Source organism: Odocoileus virginianus, chromosome 13 (genome assembly GCF_023699985.2).
Source record: "Odocoileus virginianus isolate 20LAN1187 ecotype Illinois chromosome 13, Ovbor_1.2, whole genome shotgun sequence".
Lineage (NCBI taxonomy): Eukaryota > Metazoa > Chordata > Mammalia > Artiodactyla > Cervidae > Odocoileus > Odocoileus virginianus.
The window spans coordinates 18,303,801-18,328,930 of NC_069686.1; the positions used below are offsets into that span (position 1 = coordinate 18,303,801).

The 25,130-nt window shown below is 36.0% G+C and overlaps 1 protein-coding gene across 6 annotated transcripts in view; it reads left to right on the forward strand.

Moving 5' to 3' along the window:
- SLC25A12 (solute carrier family 25 member 12) overlaps positions 1-25,130 on the forward strand; it is a 189,731-nt gene that overhangs the window by 122,267 nt on the left and 42,334 nt on the right. For 5 of the 6 annotated variants that reach the window (XM_020896344.2, XM_020896345.2, XM_070476022.1 and 2 more), the window contains 5 exons: positions 7,666-7,805; positions 18,293-18,439; positions 20,594-20,732; positions 21,403-21,496; positions 23,082-23,166. In XM_020896344.2, the coding sequence (XP_020752003.1) occupies positions 7,666-7,805; positions 18,293-18,439; positions 20,594-20,732; positions 21,403-21,496; positions 23,082-23,166 (605 nt within the window). Of the gene's footprint in view, positions 1-4,220; positions 4,325-7,665; positions 7,806-18,292; positions 18,440-20,593; positions 20,733-21,402; positions 21,497-23,081; positions 23,167-25,130 lie in introns of all 6 variants that reach the window. The other variant, XM_020896346.2, reaches the window with a different exon arrangement.

The window sequence follows — 25,130 nt, forward strand, 5'->3', positions numbered from 1 at the left end:
GGTAGTATAAAATTACCTTGTTCTGGGCCAGCCTGGGATAGATTTTTTTCTGAAACAGACTGAACAACATGGAGTAATCATCTCATTCTTTAAGGGGTTTCAGGGTAGAGAATTCAGAGCTTCTCTGGAGCCTCTTTGGAAAATTGCTACTGTGTCATTTTAATGCCCAAGAATGGAACTGAAGGAAGTAAGGAATAGTTAGCATTCTCTGAAGCCCCATTTAAAATTTTTGATTTTAGAAAAGAAGGCTAGAATATTAAAGTTGCCTTCTGAATTGGGTGTAGAAATCCATTTAAATCATTTGGTAGGCACATCATTGAGCACACTGTGGATGTCTCAAAAGTGTACAAACTAGGATTTCTGTATATAGCTGTGTATTAGTTTTTTAAAAGAGGCTTACTTCCAGAAATTAGTATGTGTTTAGTAAAAGTATCAGCTAATTTTTCCTGCAATAGGCTTTTCAATTAAAAAGTTGTGTTTTCAAGGATCTAGAGCACTCCTCCCTTTTTTTAATATTTGAATTTTTTTTCATTGTGGTAAACAGTACCTAACACTAGCCTTAGCATCTTTACCATTTGTAAGCATACAGTTCGGTAGTGTTGAGTATATTCACATTGTCATGAAACACATCTCCAGAACTTTTTCATCTTGTAAAACTGAACTTGAGCCCTTTTAGTGGTGTGCACTGTGAATTGGCATCAGTTTGTGGTAGAGAGACTCCTGAAAATCCAGCTTCCCCTGAGCCAATGATGCTAAATATTTATTCACTGTAGTGTTTGTTAGAAAACAAGTATCCTCTTGTTAAACCCAAAGGGAGAAGTGTCACTGCTGTGCTAAGAATGATGAGAAAGTGCAGGCATTGGAAAGGACTAGTGTTGCTTTTGCTGTCATCTTCTTGGGCATATGTTCTAGCATGGCATTAATTGATTTCTTCTGCCCGCTGACCCATTGTCTTCTGTGTAAGAACATTTTCCCAAATAAATAGCTACGCAGGGCTCTTTAGGTTTCTGTGTTTATCTCGGCATTCTCTCTTTGGAGCAAGCCCTGGCCTTTTCTGCCTCCTAAAGAATGTTGACTTTCCTCAGAAAAGCCTCGATTTTATAGTTTAAAACATAAAGGCTTTATAATCTCATCATTCAGCATTAACTTTGTACTTCTAAGAATGCTGCATTTTCTATATTCAATAGTTACCACACATGTTCGTATGCCTTACTTCTAAAAATGGTGCACAAATGCTTGGGAGATAACTTGATATAAATATCTGTATTAGTGACAGTATACCCATACTTCTATCATGTGTCCTTGATTAAAAATTAGATTTCCCGAAGCCAAATTCTAACTTACTCTGCCCCTTTTACCTTGATATTATGATTCTTTGATTGCTTTTTCCAATTTCTATTTTAAAAAATAAGTCACTTGTCAGTTTATTCAACAGACTAACAATAGAGATTCATGCCATTGTTGATTAGTGGATTAAAATGTGTAGGAAGTAGCTGAATGGTTTATACACACCATATTATTTCATGCAAATGAAAGCTTATAGTTATTAGACTCCAGCTTTAGCATTTTATAGATCTTTTGTTTTTCCCCTCATACTGATTTATGAGTTAAGACCTCAAGAATATACAAATATAATTAAAAGCAAAATGAATCAGTTTTTATAGCACCTGGTGAAAACAGAACATGGAATTCCTCCAGAATCCTTCATTCTACTGCTCCATATTAGAGTTGGGAAAATTCTTACAGAATAAGATGAATTTGAACTCCCTTTTGATGTTGTTCCTGTGATCCCTGGCCAATTGGATGGTTCTCTTGATGGTGTTCACCTAAATCCTGGGGACCTGGACCATTCCCTTCCCTCATGTTGAGGATTCATTTTTAGACAAACCTTCTTAACTGTAACGAATCATAATGAAGGAGAGAAAAAAGCAATGAAACTGTTACAAATTCCATTTAACAAGATTTCTAAGGCCCACTCATTTCAGGCTGTATTCGACTACAGAATTTCAGCATAAGGAAATAATTAACCTGGAGTTAATTTTAATAGAATTTTGGATCTGTGATAAAGGTCAGTTTTAATGTTTGTACTCACTTGATAAAAAGAATTATGCTTATATCTTTATAGATGTATGTTTAGGTAGAAAGAAAATTTAGATCCATTCTAACTCAATCCTTTTCACCTGATGGACTTATGTTTTCTAGTTTAGAGCTTATTTAAAGTATAGTTTTTTCTTGCGCATATCAGGGGAGAAAGCCAGGAGAGAATATTGGGTGCAAAATAAAATGGAATAGGGAAAGACTATTATGCCATCAGTATTATCTCTATCTCATGGACTCTGATGATTTATGTGTACGTCTGTATATATTGTTCTCATCTTTGCTTTTGTTTTTTAGATATGGCTTTTATACACATCAAATTGTGTACTTAAATTGTGTACCTCTTTGCAAGTATTTATATATATAGCAGTATTGAATAGCATTTACTTGAATGCTGGACAAGCTCTTTTTTAAAGATGCCTTTGCTGTAGGGGAGAGGACTTAGATCAAGACATTGATAATCCGTTTCAGAATGTACAAGCTCAGGAGAGGGTTCTGAAGTTTTTAAAAGAATGAATAGCATGATTAGTTGTTTCTTCTTTGGTGTTCTTTTAGTGAAACTTCTAATGCATGCTGTGGATGATTACTTAATGGCTTGTATATCTGTTTCTGCCTGGTGGCATGAGCCTTCTACGGGCCATTGCATGACTGGTGTGTGCTAGATACAGTGTAAACTTGCCTTGCTTTCACTATCATCCACTAGTGTACTGGGTGTTCTGCTCAATAGAATTGGATTGAGGTAACCAAGATAACCAGCTATTCTACACTGCGTTGTCAATAGTTGCCATACCTTTGTCCTAAGTTTAAAAAAAAAAAAAGAAACCTGTTGCTTTAACAAGGATTCCAAAAAACCCAACAATACTCTTACCTATTAACTAATAAATGAATATAAAACATGTTATGTATTCTAAATTTCCTATTAAAAAGCTCATCAATATTGTGTTCTAAAAGTGTTTGCCTAGAAATGGGAATTGTTATAAGGAAACTTTTCCAGGGGCATATATTTATCCCCTGACTGTAAAACTCTCAAGAAATAGGGTTTGCTTTTAATTTTATGCTGTTTGACCACCAATGTGTATAGCAAATAACTACGTGTTCCATTTGTGCCTCTAAAATACTCTTTTTCCATAAAGGGAATAATAATCAGATTGGAGTGTTTTAGGTATGATTGCTGCTATGGTTAAAAGGTTTAGGAGATGGAAGTCTAGATATGAAAAATGTCATATCCTCTGTCAGTGGAAACAAAGCTATAGACATGGTATAATATGAAATTCTAATGGCAATAAATACCTAGTTTAACTTGGTAAGAATGAGAGCTTCACTTGGGTGTTCAAATTAAATCAGTAAGAATTTTCGAGACTCAGATATTACAGAGGTCACATTAATACTCAAGACTGCTAGAGTAGCTTAGAGTTTGAGGTAAAAAAAAGGGCATGGTATCACTTGCTTTTATGCCGTTTGGTGGTAGATTGTTGAAGCATCTACCTTCTATAGTAATAGATGCTCTTTAAATGTAAACTCATTTTTCCTGAGAAATGGACCTTTACGTATATTTGGCAGCAGGACTACTGTGTGGACTGATTGTACAGTAGTCCCTTTCGGAGGTAGGTAAAGGGGTTAATAGAAATACTTTTCCCTCAGTAAAACAGAGGAGGTCACCCAGAAATTAAGTCACCTGAAGTAGGACTTAGAAGTCTGGCTTGACATGCTGTGTTGGCTAGGACTTCTACAAGCTCCTGTTGTTGATCTTTTTATTGTTGTTGTTTGTTTTCCCTTGTTTTCTTTTTCACTCTTAGTTGTTCCTCTTTCCCCTCAAGTTTTCTTTCTCTGAGAAGCTCTTCCACAAGTCTTGCCATTGTTTTTGTTCAGTTATACACAAGGATATTCATTGTTCATGGTGGGAGTCCTTTTAAAAGCCTCTCTGACTTCACTTTAAGAATTGTGCAGGTGAAACTCAGCTGTTGAGGACTCTCTTTTTTCCCCTCTCACAATAAAAATGTTTGCTCTCAAGCCTGTAAGCTGGAAGCAGTGGCTCCTGCTGGGCTGGAACCTTGGAATCAGGATGTCGTTGGGCTGATGGTAGGTGGGCTGTGTCACAGGGCTGATGGCTTGTATACCTACAGGAGGAGTTCTCTGGCCACACCGTTGGTACAGCAGCTCCTTCCAGGCTCATTCATGGAACAGGCATGGTGGCAGTCTTGGAGAAGAGTGCCAGCCCCGGTCAGAGGTAATTTTGTACTGCAGAAAGGTGAACAAGACCAGTAGGAAGCTCCCATAAGGACCAGGGGAGGGATGAGGGTGGATAAGATGGGGAGACACAGTGTGGGCTGCTGGGGAAGTTAAAACCTCTGTTAAGACATATTTTCATAATATTTATGCTTCAGTGTATTTCATTTAGTCCAATCATCATAAGTGACTGATACAGCTAAACTGACTAATGTTATAGGTCTGTGAACATTTTTACTTAATCACAGTTGTCACCATTTACCTGCCCTCCTGACAGATCATTGTGCTCCTCTCCTTTAAGCAAAGAGAACATGACAGGCTACCTTTGTATCTGACCCCATTTCCCTTTTCAAAGGAATTATAAACCATCTCTTTTATAAGCCCATGCTCCGCAGGAAGTGAAAAAGTGGTCTTTTGTTTTCTGTATGTCAGAAAACAAATGGATTCCTATTTCCCTTAGCAATGCCAACTTGATATAAATCACTCAGTCATGATCCTGTTGCCAATAAGATGTAACTCTCATCACTTTCATCCAAGCCAGAACTGTGGCCACTGAAATAGCACTGCTTAGAGAGCTAAAGACCTTTGTTTGCCACTGGAAAGACGGGATTCTCTCTGGGGAGAAACTTACTATGTAGCTTCAGTTGGATACATTGGGTGTTTTTGAGATTATTGGTGCCCTCTTTCATGTCATACAGAGCCTGATAAAACTGGATAAGAGGAGATCATTAGCACTTTGGGCTATTCCCTCAGTATTAAGCTCTCCAGTTCTGGAGCTTTTGTATAACCTTTTTTTTTTTTTTTTTTTGGATAAGCATATCCTGGTAAAAGTAAAGTGGTAATTATGAATTTGACTTTAAAGCAGTAGTTGTACTAATTATTTCTCTAAGCTTCCTGATTTAGCCTTAGGGAGTTGGTAGTGGAAACAATAACAGAAAGGAAGTGGGATACATCAAGAGATGCCAGAGTAGGTTTGAAAGTCTGCAACCTGTGACATGGCTAAAATAATTAAAAGTGTCTGCGGGTACTTAATAAACCATAGCACACAATAATGGTCATAATAAAACCATGTACAAAACTGTCAGCTGACCACTTTGGGAGAAGTGGGAAATGTTTAAACAAATATTCATGGAAAATGACATTTCTATATTTGGAGAAATTAATATGAGTAATTTAAACCATCACTTTAATTGTTTCAAAGGTATTGTAAGATCTTATTTAAAGGTTGCTAAGAAGTTTACTAAATAGGATTTTAGTTAAAAGTTTTTATTATAGTGCTATTTTTTTCTGAATGTAAATTACACATTGTAATTTTGGTTTATACATGTCCTTTTTGTGATAGAAAAAGCAATTTTTATGGTTCATTAAATTTTCATAAGTTTGAAAGATTTTGAGTCTGGTTTTATTTGATATAGTTTCACATGAGATTCTGGTATTTTCCAATCATACAAAGGGAATTCAGTTTTATTCTGCTATTGTATAAAACTTACTTAGGTAGCAGTAAGTATATTTCTTATCAAGCAGTTGAGTTTGGAGAGTTTTGACCTTTAAATAAAGGTTATAAAATAACTTATTCCCTTTAATAATTTATCTTATGTAATTAAGTTGTCCTAATATGCTTTCCATCAATTTCTTCATATTCCCTTAGTTTAATACTTAAAATAAGAAACCAAATTAATTTGGAAAGAGAAGCAGGTAGGAGGATCCTAATAAAAAATCTTTCTTAAATTGCCATAGTATTTTTAGCTCAAAAGAGTTTTCTGCCATCCTTGTTATTTTAATAATTTCATAAACTAACATATTTTACAACTTGTTGAAGTCTCATGTAGAGTTGAGGGTAATCCTCTGTGTTGCTTAGGATCCCATAACTTGCTACTGCATTAATTCTTTGCTTTCAGAGACTAAAGCTCATATCTTTGATTTGTGTTTATGGAAGATGAAAATAATTGACATGATTTGAAAACTCTGAAATACTGTTGCTATTTAGGCCAGAAATAGATGCTACATTCCATTTGAAAGAAAAGATGAGAATCCCATCTCCCCAGTGACATCCAATGCCGCCTTCCAACTGACCGATCGCTGTGACCTATTCAGAGCTGTCGTGTTGAGTCCAAACTGGTAGGATTTCCAGTTCAGGATTCTTACACTTCTCCCACTTCCCCACCATAGCAATGCTTTTATAAAAAAAAAAAAAGTATTATTAAATCTAAAGGGAATCCATTAAACCATTTACAATGTGAGATTTATATCTGTTTAGAGAATTTTCAGAAATTAGATAAAATAGCATAGTTGGAGATTATAAAACATTAAGCTTATACTTACTAATTCTTAATATAATTGATAGCTATAGATAGTAAAACCCTTTCACTAATATAATTGGCTTAAATTTGAAAATAATTTTGTTCTTAAGACATCAGTAAAAAAGGCTTCCTGCTTTCTTAACTTTGTTAATGATTTTTTTTTTTTGGCATGAGCTTCTAAATTAGTCTATCCAGTCTATGCTTGTTAAAGTACCAGTCATTTGTGAATTGACTTTTCTAGTAAGTGTAGAACTGTGTAAGAAGGTGAATGCCATTGTCAGTGCATGAAGACAAGCTGTCAGAGGGTTTTGGTTGTATATTACATGGTGTGACTGGTTCCTATCTAAAAGTTAGTATACTGTGTTTAGTCCTTCTTTATTTAAAAGTGAATCACTAATTTCACTTATCTTAAAATATTTTAATAGCTGAGACTAATAATCATGGTTTTACGGGGATTTTGAAGCTTTGTGTCAAGACCATATTTTTGACAATATCAGAAGCTTTTAATAAGGTGCTTGCTGCTGAGCTAATGATATGCTTTGGGTAGTATTTCTTATACCTATCTTCAATAGATATATTCAGGCTAGTGTGAATGTAATAATCAAGCCTCAATCAAGCCATACTTAGTATGACAAATATTGCATTATACCGTAATTTAGGTATTCATGCTTCTGATAAAGGGCTTAATTCGACTCCTTGAGGAACCGGGAAAACACTATTGATTTTACACTGGAATGCAAAGTAGCAGCCATTTATAGTGCAAGATATAAATCACTTCCTAATTAAAATTAAATCAAGAGAAATTAAGAATCTCATGGCCTTATATGTAATGGTACACAATCTTAACTGTAAAATTATATTTTGTATCAATTGTGTTCCTGTGCATGGGTTTCTGGGCACAAAAAATTTTGCAGCTAATCTTAATAGAAGCAGATAATATTGACTTTTAAAATTTCTCTTAATTTCTTTCTGTAGGAACATTGCAGTGGACTAAACTACTTATTCCAGATATAATTTATTTATTTTTATTTTCCTTTTCAAGAAAATGTCAAAGAAATTTTTGGACAGACTACTATTCATCATCATATCCCTTTTAATTGGGACTGTGAATTTATCCGGCTACACTTTGGGCATAATCGGAAGAAGCACCTTAACTACACAGAATTCACACAGTTTCTTCAGGTGAGCTTAGTTTTTCATAACCAGTGTAAATATATAACATTCCATATCCTTCCCTTTTAGTTTTATTAGGTTTATTACAAAAAAAATAGCAATTCTCTGTGGAATTTTAACCTCATTTTTCACTTCCCACTCCCAGAGGCAACTTATTTAAATTCTTAACAGTTATTTCTTTCCTTCAGTGTTTACTTTCATAGCTTTAAATAATAAACATTATTTAAATGTTTTGAAGTGCTGATACTTCAATTTTTAATTTTTCACTCTTAGATTTTTTTTTTTTTTTTACACTCTTAGATATTTTTTAAATTTAATTTGAACCATTGAAGATTAGCAACTAGCTCTTTCACCTTTCCCTCTCAGACATTTTCTATCTCCACCCTCCATATAATTATGTCATGATTCTGCTTAGATTATCATATTTGAATCACCACAATTTTGTAAACACTGTGCATGACTAAAATAATTACTTTTCTTAGAGACTCTAATTTTTATTGGTTCATTTTCTGTGTGTTAATGCTAATTCATTCTCAGACTCTGCCTCAGTTATTAAACTCTCATTTTTAATATGTTTAAAACAGAATAAGTGTTTGATCAGTTTTGTTCTCTTGGAGAACAGGAGCTTTGTTTTTTAAAAAAATTTGAGGTAAAATTCACTTAACATTAAATTAGCCATGTGAAAGTGCATAATTTAGTGGCATTTAGTACATTAAGCAGCTCTAATTCCAAAACCTTTTCATTACCCCAAAAGAAAACCCTATACCAAAGAAGCAGTCACACTCCATTCTTGCCTCTCCTCAGCTAGTGAAGCCACCAGTTTACTTTCTGTCTCTATGGAGTTACTTATTCTGGATATTTCATATAAATGGAATTATACAACATGAATTCTTGTGTCTGGCTTTATCTTAGCATAGTGTTTTCAAGGATTACCTGTGTGTAGCGTATATTAGTACTTCATACTTCATTCTTTTTGTGGCTGAATAATATTCCATTGTATGGGTATATCATATCTTGTCTATCTGTTCATTAGTTGATGGGCACTTACTTGGGTTCTCGCCTTCGGCTGTTATGAATAGTGCTGCTGTGAACGTTGGTATACATGTATTTGTTTGAATACCTGTTTTCGAATCTTTTGAGTGTATCTCTAAGGTATGGGATTATTGGATCACATGATAATTTTAATTTTTTGAGGAACTACCAGACAGTTTTCCACAGCCCCTGCACCACTTTTCTGGAACTTTCTGATACCTGACTTTGTACTCATTACATAGCTATCAGCTTGTGATCTCCCTTCACCTTCATACTGGGGAGTCCATTTGCCTTTCTGTTATGTTGAACCTTCCATTTGCTGGATTTCATCTCTTCATTTGCTATGATTTTTTTCCCCTCTTTTTGGTAGAATACTTACTGCAAAGGCTTCCTAAGGAAAGTAAAAGAGTTCTTTTGTGAGACTTTTTACATCTGAAAACCTCTGCTCTATCATTACATTTAGTTTGGCCGGGTATAGAATTTTAGTAGGAATTTATTTTCCACCTAATTTGAAAATAAATCCCTCTTTTTTTCCCCTAACATCCAGTGTTGCAACTGAGAAGTTAATTACCATTCTTTTTTGGTTCTCTTTTGACTTTTTTTTTACCCCACTCTAGAGGGTTTTAAGATTTTTTTATTTTCAGTGTTTTGAAATTTCATGATGCTGTACCTTGATGTGACTTTATTTTTATTCATTGTGTTGAACATTCAGGGGCTCTTTTAATTTGAAAGCTTGTGTACTTCAATTCTTGAAAATATTCTTCTATTTTTTTTTCTTGTCTTGAACTAGTAAATATAATAACTGTATGATTCTTTAGTTCTCTTTTCTCTCCTGAATCTTCTATTAAGTTGTTTTTATTATGTTTCTAATTTTCAGGAGTTCTTTTTGGTTTCCTAATATTCCTTTTAAAATACTATACTGTTCTTCTTTCATGAATGTACTATTTTCTCTCACTTCTCCAAAAATATTATAGACAGGTGTTTTGTTTTTAAATTTTTTTCTTCTTGCAATCTGCCTTTTTCCTTCAAGTTACTTTATTTCTTTTTGTTTGGATCTCCATTTTTCCTGTTAGTAGCTCTTCTTCCAAGTCTAATGATTTGGGGTCCTCTGCTCATATTAAAATTAGGATTGAGGCTTATTGGGAGCTTTGGGTTCATTCATGTACCTTACTGTAAAGTTCTCTGGGTGGGTGGTCTTATTGGGGACCCTCTAGTTCAGGTCTTTTATTTTGGATAGGGGAAATCAGAATAATCATTTGGCTTCCCATCTGAAGTATTAGACCTGGCTTTTGATATTATGGTTGCTGAGTAAGACAAGAGGGTTACAGGTCTCAGTATTCAGTATGGAGGTGGTATGTGTGCTCAGTCATGTCCGACTTTTTGCAGCCTTGTGGACTGTAGCCTGCCAAACTCCTCTGTTCATGAATTTTCCAGATAAGAATACTGGAGTGGGTTGCCCTTTCCTCCTCCAGTGGAAGTGGACTCTCGTTTATTTTCCTCCTTTCATCTGTGCCTTGTCTCTCTTAGTCCGGAGATCCTCTGTTAAAACTCACCTAGTTGTCTGCCAGGGTTGGGAACGGGCCAGACGCCCGGCTCTGGTGGAGTATGGCAGGCAACTAACTGCTTTATAAACAAACTTCCATCTAAGCTTCCTGTTCTCATTGCCACCTTCACCATCACTCTAGGGGTACTGGTACCGCCAATTCATGAGTCTTTAGCAGATTCTGTTACGTACATTGGATTGCTTTTTTTGCTTTTCTGGTTTTCTTGGGCCTTCTAAGCCAGTTATCATTTGCCTCTTTGCACTCTAACCTTAAAAATGTAGTTGCTGTCTTCTTTTTTGGTTCTTTTTGTCTTTGAGTGTCTGTTTTGTTTCTCATTCTTTACTGTGATTTTTGGTGAGGAATAGAATTTTGAAAGACAGAGCTAAATGTATGAGTTCAGTCTCATTCAAAGCCATGGTATTTCTGAAGCTCTGCTATTTTAACTCATAGTTAGATGAGATGCATTTCTAAGAACACAAGATCTTTAACTTTAGTATAACTTCCTTTGTTTACCCTTTTCCCCAGTTCCTTTTTCTGCCCTTTCAATCTGGAAGCAGATTTATTTTCTTTTATTTTTTAGAATATTTTTATCTCTTTAGAATATCTTTATTTCATCTTTTATAAGTCCAGAATATTGTTTTTTTTCATTAGGGTGATCACATTGTCTATTCTACCCAATGTTTTGATTATACTACATAAATGGAGAGCTTATGTACAGAACTTTCTTCCTTTAGTTGCTTCTTTTTGAAGGCCTTAATTTTAATTTTTTAACTTTTTATTTTGAAAGATGTCCAGATTAAAAAAAAACCCCATGTACCATCAACCAGCTTCAACAATTAAATATTGACCAGTTATTTATTTATTTATTTACCTATACTTTCCACTCTGTTCCCTACTCGAGAATTTGGAAGGCAGTTCTATTTAATCTATAGTTGCATATGTGATACTTCAAATACATGTATCTTTAAAAGATACAAAAGAGTCCTTCAACTGTTGACCTGATAGAAAATAAAAAATCTGTTCTTCTGACATTAGTCTTGCAGTGAGGATTCTGGTTTGTCTTTAACATAAAGGTGCACATTTTTTTCAGTACTAAGTGTCATTAATAAGGCTTAATCATGCCCATGGTTGCCACTGGATATTTCTGAGAGGTTAGGATGCATGCATGCATGGAGAAGACAAAGATATAACAAAGGCATAAATCGGGAGGAAAATAAGCAGGAGTGAGGAAGAGAAAACCTATATAAGATGGAGTAGATGTGTGTCTGCTTCTGATGCTGCTCAGGAATATCCTTTCCTTGGGGAATGCTCTCAACCATATTTTAAGGCTGAAATAGAGATTTTAAATGCCTGCTTCATTTGAAGGATGATGTGGTTGGAACTGAGGTGATAAAAATATGAAGTGGGTTAGGGAGAAGGACTAAAGTAGAAGAGGAAAAAATTTACAAATTGGAGATTGAACAACGTGCTCCTAAATAATGGTTCATAGACAGAATCAAAAGGAAAGTAAAAAAATATCTTGAGACAAATGAAAATGGAAGCACAGCATACCAAAGCATTCATTCTTTGGTGCTTAGCAAAAGCAGTTCTAAGAGGGAAGGTTATAGTGATAAACACCTACATTATATAAAAAATAAAAATCTCAGTCTACCTTTGTACTTCAAGGAACTGGAAAGAGAATAAGCTCAAAGTCAGAAGGAGTTGACAAAGATCAAAGCAGAAATAAATGAAATAGAGACTAGAAAGAAAATAGGAAAGATCAATGAAACCAAGAATGGGTTTTTTAAAAAAGTAAAATTGACAAATATTTAGCTACACTAAGGAAAAAAGAAGACTCAAATAAAATCAGAAAGAGGAGACTGATCACAACTGATAAACATCATAAGAAACTACTATAAACAGTTATACACCAACAAATGAGATAACCTAGGAGAAATGGATAAATTCCTAGAAACATACAACCTACCTCCATTTCATGAAGAAATAGAAAATCTAAACAGACCAGTTACTAGCACGGAGATTGAATTAGTAAATAAAAACCTCTCAGTAGAGAAAAGTCCAGGACCAGATGGCTTCACTGTTGTTGTTGTCCAGTTGTCAGTTGTGTTCGACTCTTGGTGAGCCCATGGACTGCAGCACACCAGGCTTCTCTGTCCTCCACCATCTCCCGGAGTTTGCGTAAATTCATGTCCATTGAGTTGATGATGCCATCCAACCATCTCATCCTCTGTTGCCACCTTCTCCTCCTGCCCTCAATCTTTCCCAGAATCATAGTCTTTTCCAGTGAATTGGCCCTTCACATCAGGTGGCCAAAATATTGGAGTTTCAGCTTTAGCATCAGTCCTTCCAGTGAATGTTCAGGGTTGATTTCCTTTAGGGTTGACTGATTTGATCTCCTTGCTGTCCAAAGGACCCTCAAGAGTCTCCTCTAGCATCACTAGAGGAAATCATTAATTCTTTGGTGCTTAGCCTTCCTTATGGCCCAACTCTCACATTTGTACATGCCTACTGGAAAAACCATAGCTTTGACTATAGGGTCCTTTGTTGGCAAACTTGTCCCTGCTTTTTAATATACTGTCTAGGTTTGTCATAGTTTTTCTCCCAAGGAGCAATCGTCTTTTAATTCCGTGGCTGCAGTCACAATCTGCAGTGATTTTGGCTTCACTGATGAATACTGCCAAATATTTTAAGAAGAGTTAATACCAATCCTTCTCAAACTCTTCCAAAAAGCAGAGGAGAGTGCACTTCTTCCAAATTCATTGTACAAGATCAACCCTAATACCAAAGCCAGACAAGGGCACTATAGGAAAAGAAAAGAACAGGTCAGTATCCCTGATAAAGATTGCTGGACATATTCTCAACAAAATATTAGCAAACTGAATTCAGTAGTAGACTAAAAGGATCATAATCAAGTGGAACTTACTCCTGAGATGTAAGGATGTTTCAAGATATGCTAATCGTTAAATATGATAGACCATATTAACAAAATGAAGGATAAAAATCACAATCATTTCAGTATAGATGGAGAAAAAGCATTTGACAAAATTCAAGATCCTTTCTTTTTTTTTTTCAAGATCCTTTCATGATAAACATTCAAATTGGATGTAGATGGAATATACTGACATAATAAAGGCCATAGGTCTATTAGCTGTGACAAGTCTACAGCTAATGTCACACTCAGTAGTTAAAAGCTGAAAGCTTTTCCTCTAAAATCAGGAACAAGTCAAGGATGTCCATTATTATCACTCTTATTCGAAAGGTAATGGAAGGACTTCCCTGGTGATCCAGTGGTAAAGAATCTGCTTACCAGTGCAGGGTACATGGGTTTGATTCTTGGTCCAGGAAGATTCCACCTGCCACCAGGCAGCTAAACCCACAACTGCTGAAAGCGACATGCCCTAGAGCCGTGCTCAATGACGAGAGAAGCCGCCACAGTGAGAAGCCCGGAGACGCAACCAGAGGGTCGCCCCCATTCCCTGCAACTAGAGAAAGCCCGTGCATGGCAATGAAGAGCCAGTGTAGCCAGCAATAAATTTTAAAAAACTTTAAATTAAAAACAAGGGAATGGAAGTCCTAACCAGAGCAATCAGACAAGGAAAAGAAATAAAAGGCATCCAAGTTAGAAAGGAGAAATTAAAGTTGTCCTTGCTTGCAGAGGATGTAATATATGTAGACTACCCTGAAGATTTTATGCATACACAAAATACTGTTAGAACTAATAAATAATTTCAGGAAAATTGTCAGACATAAAATTAGCATACAAAACTGAGTAACATTTCTGTATACCAGCAACAAACTATTGAAAAGGTAAATTAAAGAAGATAGTTTCATAATAATATGAAAAAGAAGGAAACCAGAATAAATTTAACTAAGTGAAAGATCTGGAAACTATAAGATGTTGATGAAAGAAGTTGAAGACATAAATGAAAAGACTTTGTGTTCATGGATTGAGAAATTAATATTGTTAAAATATCCATAGTACTCAGAAAAAGATTTATGGATTCAGTGCAATCCCTGTCAAAATTGCAGCAGCGTTTTTCACAGAAATGGAAAAAAATAATCCTCAAATTTGTATGGAACCACACACACAGAAAAATAAAACCCAAATATCCAAATCTATCTTGAGAAAGAACAAAGCTGCAGGGATGACACTTCCTGAATTCAAACTATGTTGTGAAGGGATAGCATTCAAAACAGAGAGGGAGGTGGAGGGGGGATCGGGATGGGGAATACATGTAAATCCATGGCTGATTCATGTCAATGTATGACAAAAACCACTACAATATTGTAAAGTAATTAGCCTCCAACTAATAAAAATAAATGAAAAAAAAAAACCAGTATGATATTGTTATGAAACAGACCCATAGATCAATGGAGCAGAATAAAGAGCCCAGAAATAAACCCATGTATATATGGAGAAAGGGTAGTCTCTTTAATAAATGGTATTGGGGAAATGGGATTCCTATCTTAAATCATACACAAAAGCCAACTCAAAATGGATTAAAAACTTGAATGTAAGACCTGAAACTTTAACCCCCTAGAAGAAAACATGGAGAGTAAGCTCCTTGACATCCATCTTGGCAATGATTTTTTTGAATTTGACACCACAAGCAAAGGCAACAAAAGGGAAAATAAACAAGTAGGACTACATCAAAGTGAAAAGTGGCACAGCAAAGAAAACCAACAACAAAATGAAAAGTTAAGCCATGGAATGGGAGAAAATATTTTCAAACTATATATCTGATAAAGGATTCATATCCAAAAAATGCAAGGAACTCATTCAGCTCAGTAGCAGAACAAAGCGAACACCATCAAATGCAATTACAAAATGGACAAGGGGCCAGAATAAACATTTCTCCAAAGAGGACATACAGATCATGAAAACAGATACAGATACATGAAAACTTGCTCAGCATTGCTAATCAGGGAAGTGTGAATCAAAACCACAATGAAATACCACCTCACACTTACTATGTTGTCTGTTGTTAAAAAGACCAGAGACGACAAATATCGTCAAGGATGTGGAGGAAAGGGAACCTGTGTACACTGTTGATGGGAAAGTAAACTGGTATAGCCAGCATGGAAAACAATACGGGAGTTTCTCAAGGAGTTAAAGGAGCTTCTGTGATCCAGCAATCCTACTTCTGAGTATGTATCCAAAGGAAACAAAATCATCATCTCAAAGAGACTGTTTGTATTCTTGTTTATTGCAGCATTATTGTAGTAGCCAAGGTATAGAGACAAGTGTCAATTGACAAAAGAATGGTTAAAGAAAATGTGGCATGTGTGATGTGGACATCATTCCACATTTATGCAATGGAATACTATTCAACAACAACAGAAAAGGAAATCCTGTCATTTGCAACTGCATGGATGAACTTGGAGGACATTCTACTAAGTGACATAAGCCAGACACAGAAAGACAAATACTTCCTGGTATCACTTAAAAAATAAAACATTGTACGTGTAGAAACAGAGTAGAATAATGATTATGATTGGAGGGGGTAGGAGAAATAGGAAGAGGCTGGAAAAAGGTCATAAATTTTATTATAAGATGAATAAAATCTGAAGATCCAATGTATAACATGGTGATGATAATACTGTATTGTATAATTGAAATTTGCTAAGAGTAGCACTTAAGTGTTCTTGTCAAAAAAAAAAAGTATGTGGAGTGATGGATGTGTTAATTAACTCAATGGTGGGAATCCTTGCACAATGTATACATGTATCAAATCATAACATTGTACACATTTTAAATATACTACAATTTGACTTGTCAATTATACTTTAATAAGTTGGAATTTTAAAAGTAGAAGGGGTGGAAAAGAAAACTACTTTGTCAAATCATGCGTGTGCTTAGTCGCTCAGTTGTGCCCGACTGTCTACGGCCCCATGGACTATAACCTGCCAGGCTCCTCTGTCCATGGAATTTTCCAGGCAAGAATACTGTAGTGGGTTGCCATTTCCTGCTTCAGGGGATTGTCCTGACCCGGGGATCAAACCCGCATCTCTTGTCTCCAGGATTGGCTGGTGTATTTTCTTTTTTTACCACTAGTGCCACCTAGAAGTCCTTGTTAAATCATGCTTGTTGTTTATTTTGTACTCTATCTTTCATATATTTTTACCAGTTGATTTTTAGTTTCTCTGCTTCTTGTTGGTCTTTTCAAGAAAATCCAAATATGTGTGATGGTATTATTAAATTTTTTAAAAGTTAAGATTATTGATAGACTTGTCTATAGCTTATCAGCCTATTAACAAAATACTTAAAAACTTGTTTTATTGTTAAATATCATACAACTGTGGACATATTTATATGTGTGTTTTATACAAATATAAAACAAATTTACAGTTTAATGAATTACAAGTGAAACCAATTTTAATGTCTTTCAACCACTGTTGAGATACAAAAAAAATATAATTAGTAAAATGGCGAAACTTCTATCAAAAGCTATTTTAAATGTCAGAAAAGGGTAAAGCAACATTGATTTGTAGGCTTTTATAAATGAATGATAATGCTAACTGCAATGTTTAATATATATTCTGTGAATAATATTTATATATTTAGATAGGAATATTGTTTCCAAGGCTTTCCCTGGTGGCCTAGACTGAAATCCATAGGGGAGATACCCTGGAAAAGGAACTGGCGACCCACTCTAGTATTCTTGCCTGGAGAATTCCATGGACAGAAGACCTGAAGCGCTACAGTCCATGGGGTTGAAGTGTCAGACACAGCTGACTCACTTTCATTATTTCCAGAGTTGCAGATAGTGTAAAAATGGCATCTAATAGCACTATTATGATGTTGTGATAACAGATTTATTTGGATTATGTCACATGTCCTAGGAAAGAAATGCTCTAATTTTGACTTTTAAGTAGTCCTTAGGGTATTGTGAAAGTGAAGTCGCTCAGTTGTATTCAACTCTTTGCGACCCTGTGGACTGTAGCCCACCAGGCTCCTCCATCCACTGGATTCTCCAGGCAAGAATACTGGAGTGGGTTGCCATTTCCTTCTCCAGGGGATCTAACCCTTAAGGTATTACTTGCACTTTAAAAATTTAATTATTTTGGTGTGCAGGGGCTTTCTCTCGTTGCGATGAGCAGGGGCTTCTCTTGTTGGAGAGCGTGGTATCTCTTGTTGGACAGCATGGTATCTGGGATGTGTGGGCTCAGCAGTTATGGCACACGGGCTTAGTTGCCCCACAGCATGTGGGATCTTCCCAGATCAGGTATCAAACCTGCATACTCTGATTTTGGCAGGTGGATTGTTAACCACTGGACCGCCAGGGAAGCCCACTTTTTTTTTTTTTTTTTAATTGATATCACCTACTACAAAGTTTGGCTGCTCAATAGTTGAAAAGTTCCTAGATCTTCTGGATTGTTCTACAGTTTGTGGGTATCACTCAAAGCCACATAGAGTGATAGATGAACAGTGTTTTTTGCAATTTATTATTCATAACTTTCATATTAGAATTTGAGCTGTGATTGGTTGAATTTAAGGACATGAAACCCTCAGATACGGAGAGCCACTTGTAATCTAGAAAGTACTCTGGGATGACAATAACTTCTTTAAGCAGGAGAGTTACTACATATTTTAAAAGCAGAACTTAAAGCACTAAAAAGATACTCTGTTTTCAGTAATGAAAACTTTTCAAGTAAACAAAGGTTTTTTTCCCCCCCCTCCCTTTTTATTGACATTCTCTGAGTCACTTTTCTTCCTGAGGAATAACATGTAGTAAGTATATTTTCAGGAAAATTTGCTTTTTGAAAAGAAATGAAGAGTTTTGCTGTACATTCAGAGATGTGTATTATTCATTTTTAAAGTAAATGCGTGTAGAGGAAGGATGTCCATGCTTTTCTAAAACACATATTTGGGGTATGCTTCAGTCAGCCTCAGGCCCTGTTTCTGACTTCTCCCTCCAGGAACTACAATTGGAACATGCAAGGCAAGCCTTTGCTCTCAAAGACAAAAGCAAAAGTGGCCTGATTTCTGGTCTGGATTTCAGTGACATCATGGTTACCATCCGGTCTCACATGCTTACTCCCTTCGTGGAGGAGAACTTAGTCTCAGTAAGTAAAAAGCAATGACTTCAGCTTTCTGTTTCCTTAAACCTTTGAAACCATTGTCCTGGCTTGCATCCCTCGGCGTGTCTGCCTCTCATCTGTTGTAACTTTACTCTTAGTTGGTAGGAGGTAATCAGATGTGTGTAAGGGAGGTGTGTGTGTGGGGGGGGAGGGGTGGGGATAGTGAATAGTTTCCCCCCAGATCAGCACCACAGTCTTGCTTTCATATATTTCCAAATTGTTTATTTCCATTTACAGAGTCCACCTAAAGAAAACAGGGGAGTATGTAGACAAGGGTGTGCAATTCCTTTTCCCGAGGGCAGTACTTCTCACAGACACTGCTGCCTTCACTTTTGGCCTCTTTCCACCCCACCAGGCTCCCAAAGCCTTGCTATAAGGATGGCTCCTTCCTTTGTTGCCTGCAGGGTGCTGTTTGCTAGAGGGATCATCACTGGCCTCTGCACTGTTTTAATAGCCATGGCTGTGGCAGAAGGTATGGAGGAAATATGTGGGTGTCAGCCTCTGTGGCTCACTCCTCTCTCTGCCCCTTCACCTGTGCATTCAGTCTGCATGGACCAGACAGTTTTTTGTTCTCTAAACTGCTAAACTCTGTAAAGTAAGCATCTGGGCCAATAGCAAACTGATGTCATCCACTTCCTCACAAAGAATGGTGAAACTGTCCTCACTTACCAGTTTTCTTGTTCCTGTATTGTACTTATGTGTAAGTTTTTGATTGCTGCTTGTTTTAAATGGAGGGAAGCCAATGAGCGCTTTTGTTGTCTCAGCTGAAGATCATTATCCCTGATTTAGACCAGGGTATAAGGATCAACTTCTGTTCTTTTTCTTCAGTGAATTTTAACATGGAGCATGTCACTTTCTCCTACACATTTCACCTCCTTGACACCCATCTCCCACTCCCCTACCCTCACCTCATACCCTAGCCAAAAACATGAAAGGAGGAAGAAAAGAAAGTAAGGGAGAGAGAGGAGAGAAGAAAAGAAAATCCTAGAGAGAAGGACTCAGTACCTTGGGGTGAGGGGACCCCTTTAATCTTTTCCAGTTGAGTTAGATAGACCTGTTATAGCCTCAGTTTACCAAATGCCATCTCAGTTTCTGGAGGAACATGTTAAATAATTTGAATCTGGCTTTTTGGGTCACTGGTATCCAAATTCAGGCTAATACAAATATCACATATATTTGGGTTAAGGCTTGTGTGTGAGGGATGGGGGTGGGAACATATGCCCATAATTACCTATACTGTCCTTAATATAGATCTTTATGATTAAGGTTGTCACACTGTCATTTCCATAAGTATTTGAGTTTTTAATAGAGAATGTTTTTAATCATCTGGATCCCTCTGACTCGGCTTAGAAATTAAACGTTTGCAAGCTATGAAAAATATTCTCTTTTGAGTTTATGTCCAACTGTTGGATAGAGGGAGAAGTTACTTCCTACCCTGCAGAGTAGGGTAGGCTGTATTGTCCCCATTCTTCCCCAGGCATGAGAGAGCCTCTTTAGCACTGTTCCACTAAAGACGCATTTACAGCAAGAAAATCCTCCCTAGATTTTCTCTACATCTTTTTGGAGTTTTTTGGTAGTTTTACGTTTTGTCATAGAGATTCAGAGCTCAGTACAGACCATTCTATATGTTAATTATAACAAGGAGCCTTAAAAAAGAAAAGATTAGTAAAGTTGATAAAGTGAAATAGTCTTAAAATTTAAAGTTACCACTGGTTTTTGTATATGGGTATGAAAAAAAAAGCAAGTTTAAAAAATGTTTCTTATATTGTAGGTTGAGGTTTGGATTATCCAGAAATAGCAGGAGTTTCATAGTTGAAGGTCTTGAAAATCCTGTTTAAATAATCATTGGTTTTGATCTGTGATAATTATACTTGTTGTTTTTGACCTTATAGGTAGATGAACCATGAAGTCCAACTTCCAGATGTTGCTTTTCTTCCTTAACACCTAAATTACATAGACTTTCCTGAGGGCTTGAAATGCACTGACAGCATTTCAGCATGATACCTTCCTTGTGTTTATGGACTGGTTGTTTATCACTTTAGTAACGAAGACGCCTTTGGTTCTTCTCTGAGAAAGTTCAGTGTCCATCAATGTGTTTTTGTTGTTGTTTGTTTAACTTTCTGTGTTGTCATTTCCTAGGCAGCCGGAGGAAGTATCTCACACCAGGTTAGCTTCTCATACTTCAATGCGTTTAACTCCTTACTGAATAACATGGAGCTTGTTCGTAAGATATATAGCACTCTAGCTGGCACAAGGAAAGATGTTGAAGTCACAAAGGGTAAGATATTTAAAATACATATTGACTCGAATCTCAGCATTTTCACTTTTCTTTATCTACGGCGAGAGGTTGATCTAGGTTTCCTACTGTGAAGCCACATCTAGAAAGTATGTTACCATGTGTGTATATTTCACTTGGACCATCATGGTCTCCAAAAATCCAGTTGGATATAATGGGATGCTGAGGTCAGGAGTGGAAAAGTGGCTTTGACAGTTTTAAAAAGAACCTTGGCCCAGTCTGTCAAACAGGTCAGTGGCAACGGCTTCTTTGTATGAGGAAGGAGTGGCCACAGAAAGATGGGCAGGACTACGCCTTTTGCTGAATTGTAGTGGGATGTTTTAAGTGACTGGAGGAGAGCCAGTTCTTTTATCTTGTAGCTCTGGAGACCAAAGCAAATAAACAAGATGAGGTTAGAGGAACCTAAAGAGATTGTTTTACCTCTGAAATTATTTTACCTGCTTTACTGTTTCATCATGTTAACATTTTATCTTTTGCCAGTTTTCATATTTTTGTAGTTATTTCTATGTAGCTGAACTTAGATATTGAAATTCAGTTTTAGATTTTAAAAATAATACCAAAATGCTTTTAGCTTTCAGATAATAGTTAAGGTAGAAGTTTGTTATATGTTAAGAGTCTTTGAAGATTTTAAAGTATTTTCTTTTTCTTCCAGAGGAATTTGCCCAGAGTGCCATACGCTATGGACAAGTCACCCCACTGGAAATTGACATCCTGTACCAGCTTTCAGACTTATATAATGCTACAGGGTAACTATTCCAGTAATTCCTCATGATACTTTTTAGGACAGTTACTTTAATGTGAAGCAGTGGTGTTCTTTTAGTTCATTTAAACAGTAGTTTGCTCAGTATGTAAATTTCAAGAAAAAGACACAGGCAGATATGAGGAACAGGGGAGGAGGATGAGACAGGTGAAGGCAGACTGAAGGTAGGGGGAAATGGAGGAAGGGAAAGGGAAAGCAAGAAGGGGAGGGGAAGAGAAAGGAAGGGAAGAAATGGAGAGAGAGAGGTAAAGAAGGGAGTAAGGGTTGTTGAAGAGTGTGAGAGAGGGGAATGGGGAAGGAAGAATGATAGAGGAGGGGGAGAGTGAAATGAGAAGTAAGTGAGGGACAGAAAAATTGATTTAATCTGGACTCTGTAGAGGTGGTTAGAAATTTTTAGAGATTTGTGGATATTTGCCTAAATTTATAAAATAAATTGAAGTACATGTTCAGGAATCTTATAACCTTTTTTGATTCATTGTGAGTGGGCATTTTCCTAAACATTTTGTGTTGGAGGGTATCATTTTCTTAAAATATGCCTGTGACATTATTATGGTTCTCATCATAATTAAGCTTAGATGTTTTATGTCTCTTTTATAGATTGAAAAAACCCAAAGCACATAGAGAGTATTTAATTTGTGAAGTCTTACACAAATCCAGATGAAAAAGCTTTGTCTGTGGGCATCCAGTAAGACCTGGGATAGGGGACTCATGATCTACTAAGTGATCAGATTTTCTTAGTCAGCTTTAGCAGTTATCTAAGTGTAGGCATATCTGAAAAATAGGTTTTAACCCTAGAACTGAAGACTAGTAGAAGTTGAGTGTACATAGATAATTTATTGCCTTCATGTTACATAATAAATTGTCAAGCTGGAGTTGATATTGAATAAACCAGCCAGCCAGTCTTTGGTGATTGACATGAAATATCAGGCCATACCTCATCCATCTAGAATTTACATTTGTAGTAAAGATATTGAACATCCTTCATGATAATAAAAGCTTGTAAAGAGTGCTTCTCCAAACTGGATCTGAAGTGACCTACTGCCTGGTTCATGGAATACACTTATTTTAAAACAGTAGTTCATTCAGTCAGTTCAAAACTCAAAGAGTTTAAAAGAGCCCACTGTAAAAACATCTCCCATCCACCCCTTCTCCCTTCTACCCTTAAAGGCAACCAGTATCTATCACTTTTGTGTTTATCCTTCTCAAGATACTTTGCACTTAAGCATTAAAGATGTATGCTAAAGAAATATATTCAATGTGTATGAACTGAACAGTCAGTGTTTATACTTTGCTTCTGAGAAGAATTACTTCTTTAGTTTTTTAAATCTATCTTTAGAGTCATTAAATTTGTGTACTCTCTATTATTTCTTTAGAGTTTTTTGCTTTTTGTGTGCCAAGCAAAGTCTGGAGTTTTTTTTTCCATCTTAATAAAATGATCTGTGTGAATAGGGAAATACTACTTTTAAGCCATAGTTCTTTTTCACCCTTTTCTTTCTGAAGAAAGGTGATCTTAGTATGAGGTGTCTGTCAGTGTCTTAACAGTTCTTTCTTTCCCATATTCTTGCCTGAAGACGCTTGACTTTGGCAGATATTGAGAGAATAGCCCCGCTGGCTGAAGGAGCCTTACCTTACAACCTGGCAGAACTTCAGAGACAGGTAGGAGGCATCTCATAAACAGAATCATCTTCAAAAATGCTAAAGTAGTATGGACATGACAGCCTGAACTTTCTGAATCTATGGAAATGAAGACATGATTTACAGAAAGACTTTACTTAACTCAAAGATTACCTTTATAGAACTGTTACCCTCACCCTTATTGAGTATTCTTATGGGGCAGCTAGATTTATGTTTGTGTGTTTTTTTTTTTTTTTTAGCTTTTTAAGATGAGGAAGATAAAAGTGTAGACATATATGGGCTTGGCTTCCCTCCCCCAGAGTAGCAGTCTTTTCCTTTCATTTGTCTAGTGACATTTAAAGATTAGTGTGAAGTTCACTTTGTATTATAAAACTGGTATTTATAGGGTTTTTAAAATACAAGACATTCCTCTACTGAAATGAATCTTTGACTGAGAATCTTTCACTGTAGTGTCTTATAGATTACAACAATAACACAGGAAAACTATGTAAATAATGAACCAGAAAGAAAACCTTGATTATTATTACATTTTTAATAATACTAATTTTTGTTTATGTTAAGAGTGATAAAAACAATAACTTCTGAGTCCTGTAAAGTTAATGCAGCCTTATTTCTGGTTTCAAAAGTACTCTTAGTAGGAAAATAAACTCCATGATATTACCTTGAAGAGTGGAATTGAGCAGATTTTTAAAAAATCTTATTTTAAACTGAAACCCTATTTTTGAGGCAGTTGGAAGAAGCCTCGGTTGCAGTGGTGGTCACATAGTTTTGGGGGTGGGGATGAAGGTTATAGGAGGGCTAGTCCTTGTCTAACAGACATGAGACCTGTGTTCCTCATGATTCTTTAGAAGACTGTGATACACTGTGAGGCTAGGAGACGTGGGGACGGTGGGGGGAGATGAGGGGGAAGAAGACAGGAGTCGAGAGAGGGAGAGAGAGAGAAAAGCTATACTAGCATACCATGGAAAAGGCCCCATGTCAATCTTGCTGCTACCGCATTGATGAGTAGCCAGATGTGCTAGCGAAAGATCAAGGTATCTGAGTGTGGTTCACTGTGGGAAGTTTTAGTAGCAAAACTTTCCTCTGTTTGAGCTCCATGGAATGATGATTCTGCCTCTGAAACAAATTAGAATTTTCAGTTTTACTCTGTGTAGTAATCAGGAACTTTATAGGTATTATAAGATCTTATTTAAAGGTTGCTAAGAAATTTACAAAATAGGATTTTAGTTAAAAGTTTTTATAATAGTGCTATAGTCAGGTAAGTAAATTGAAAATGGAAACTAATTGCTTTTATATCTACATTTATGTTAATACTTTGTTTGCTTGGGGTGTAGTAAAGCTTCCTGTAAATTAAAATATATCAATAATCCACTGAGATTTAGCCTCTTTAGTAGTAAAAAAACTCTTATTTGCTGCCTTCAAAGTTTATTTTTGTTATAAGTTCTCAGATCCTTTAAAAAAAAATAGGTGGATTTATTCCAATTTATTGATTTATAGTAAAATTTAATAAAATTATTTAAAATTTGGAGCTGTGTTAAAATATTTAAAGAGCTCTTACTGAATATAATTTTATCTTTTATAGTACACATTTTATAAACAAGCATTTTTTTCTTGAAGTTTGAAAAATTTCATTTCAAAAGGAGGTTTTTGTTTTTTTTTTTCAGTGTTATATGTCTATGAATAAAGCTTTCCTTGGGGGTGTCCTTAGTAATTGTTAGCTGGGGAATATCTCATTTAGCTTATTAAAAACAGTGTAATGAATTAAAAAACCCAACTCATTTCCTCCTTTTTCAGCCTTTCTGGTGCTCTTCTTATTTACTGGCCTTTCTCGCCCCTAGCTATTTTGCTGGAGGCCATCAATGAAGGTTGCTTTTGTAATCTTTGGTGCCCTAAGTCTGCATTGCTCATAGTTCTGATTCCTTAGGAAGGTGTTGTAATTCTGCTACTGTTGGAAATTTTCTTGAAGACAGATTAGAAGATGATTT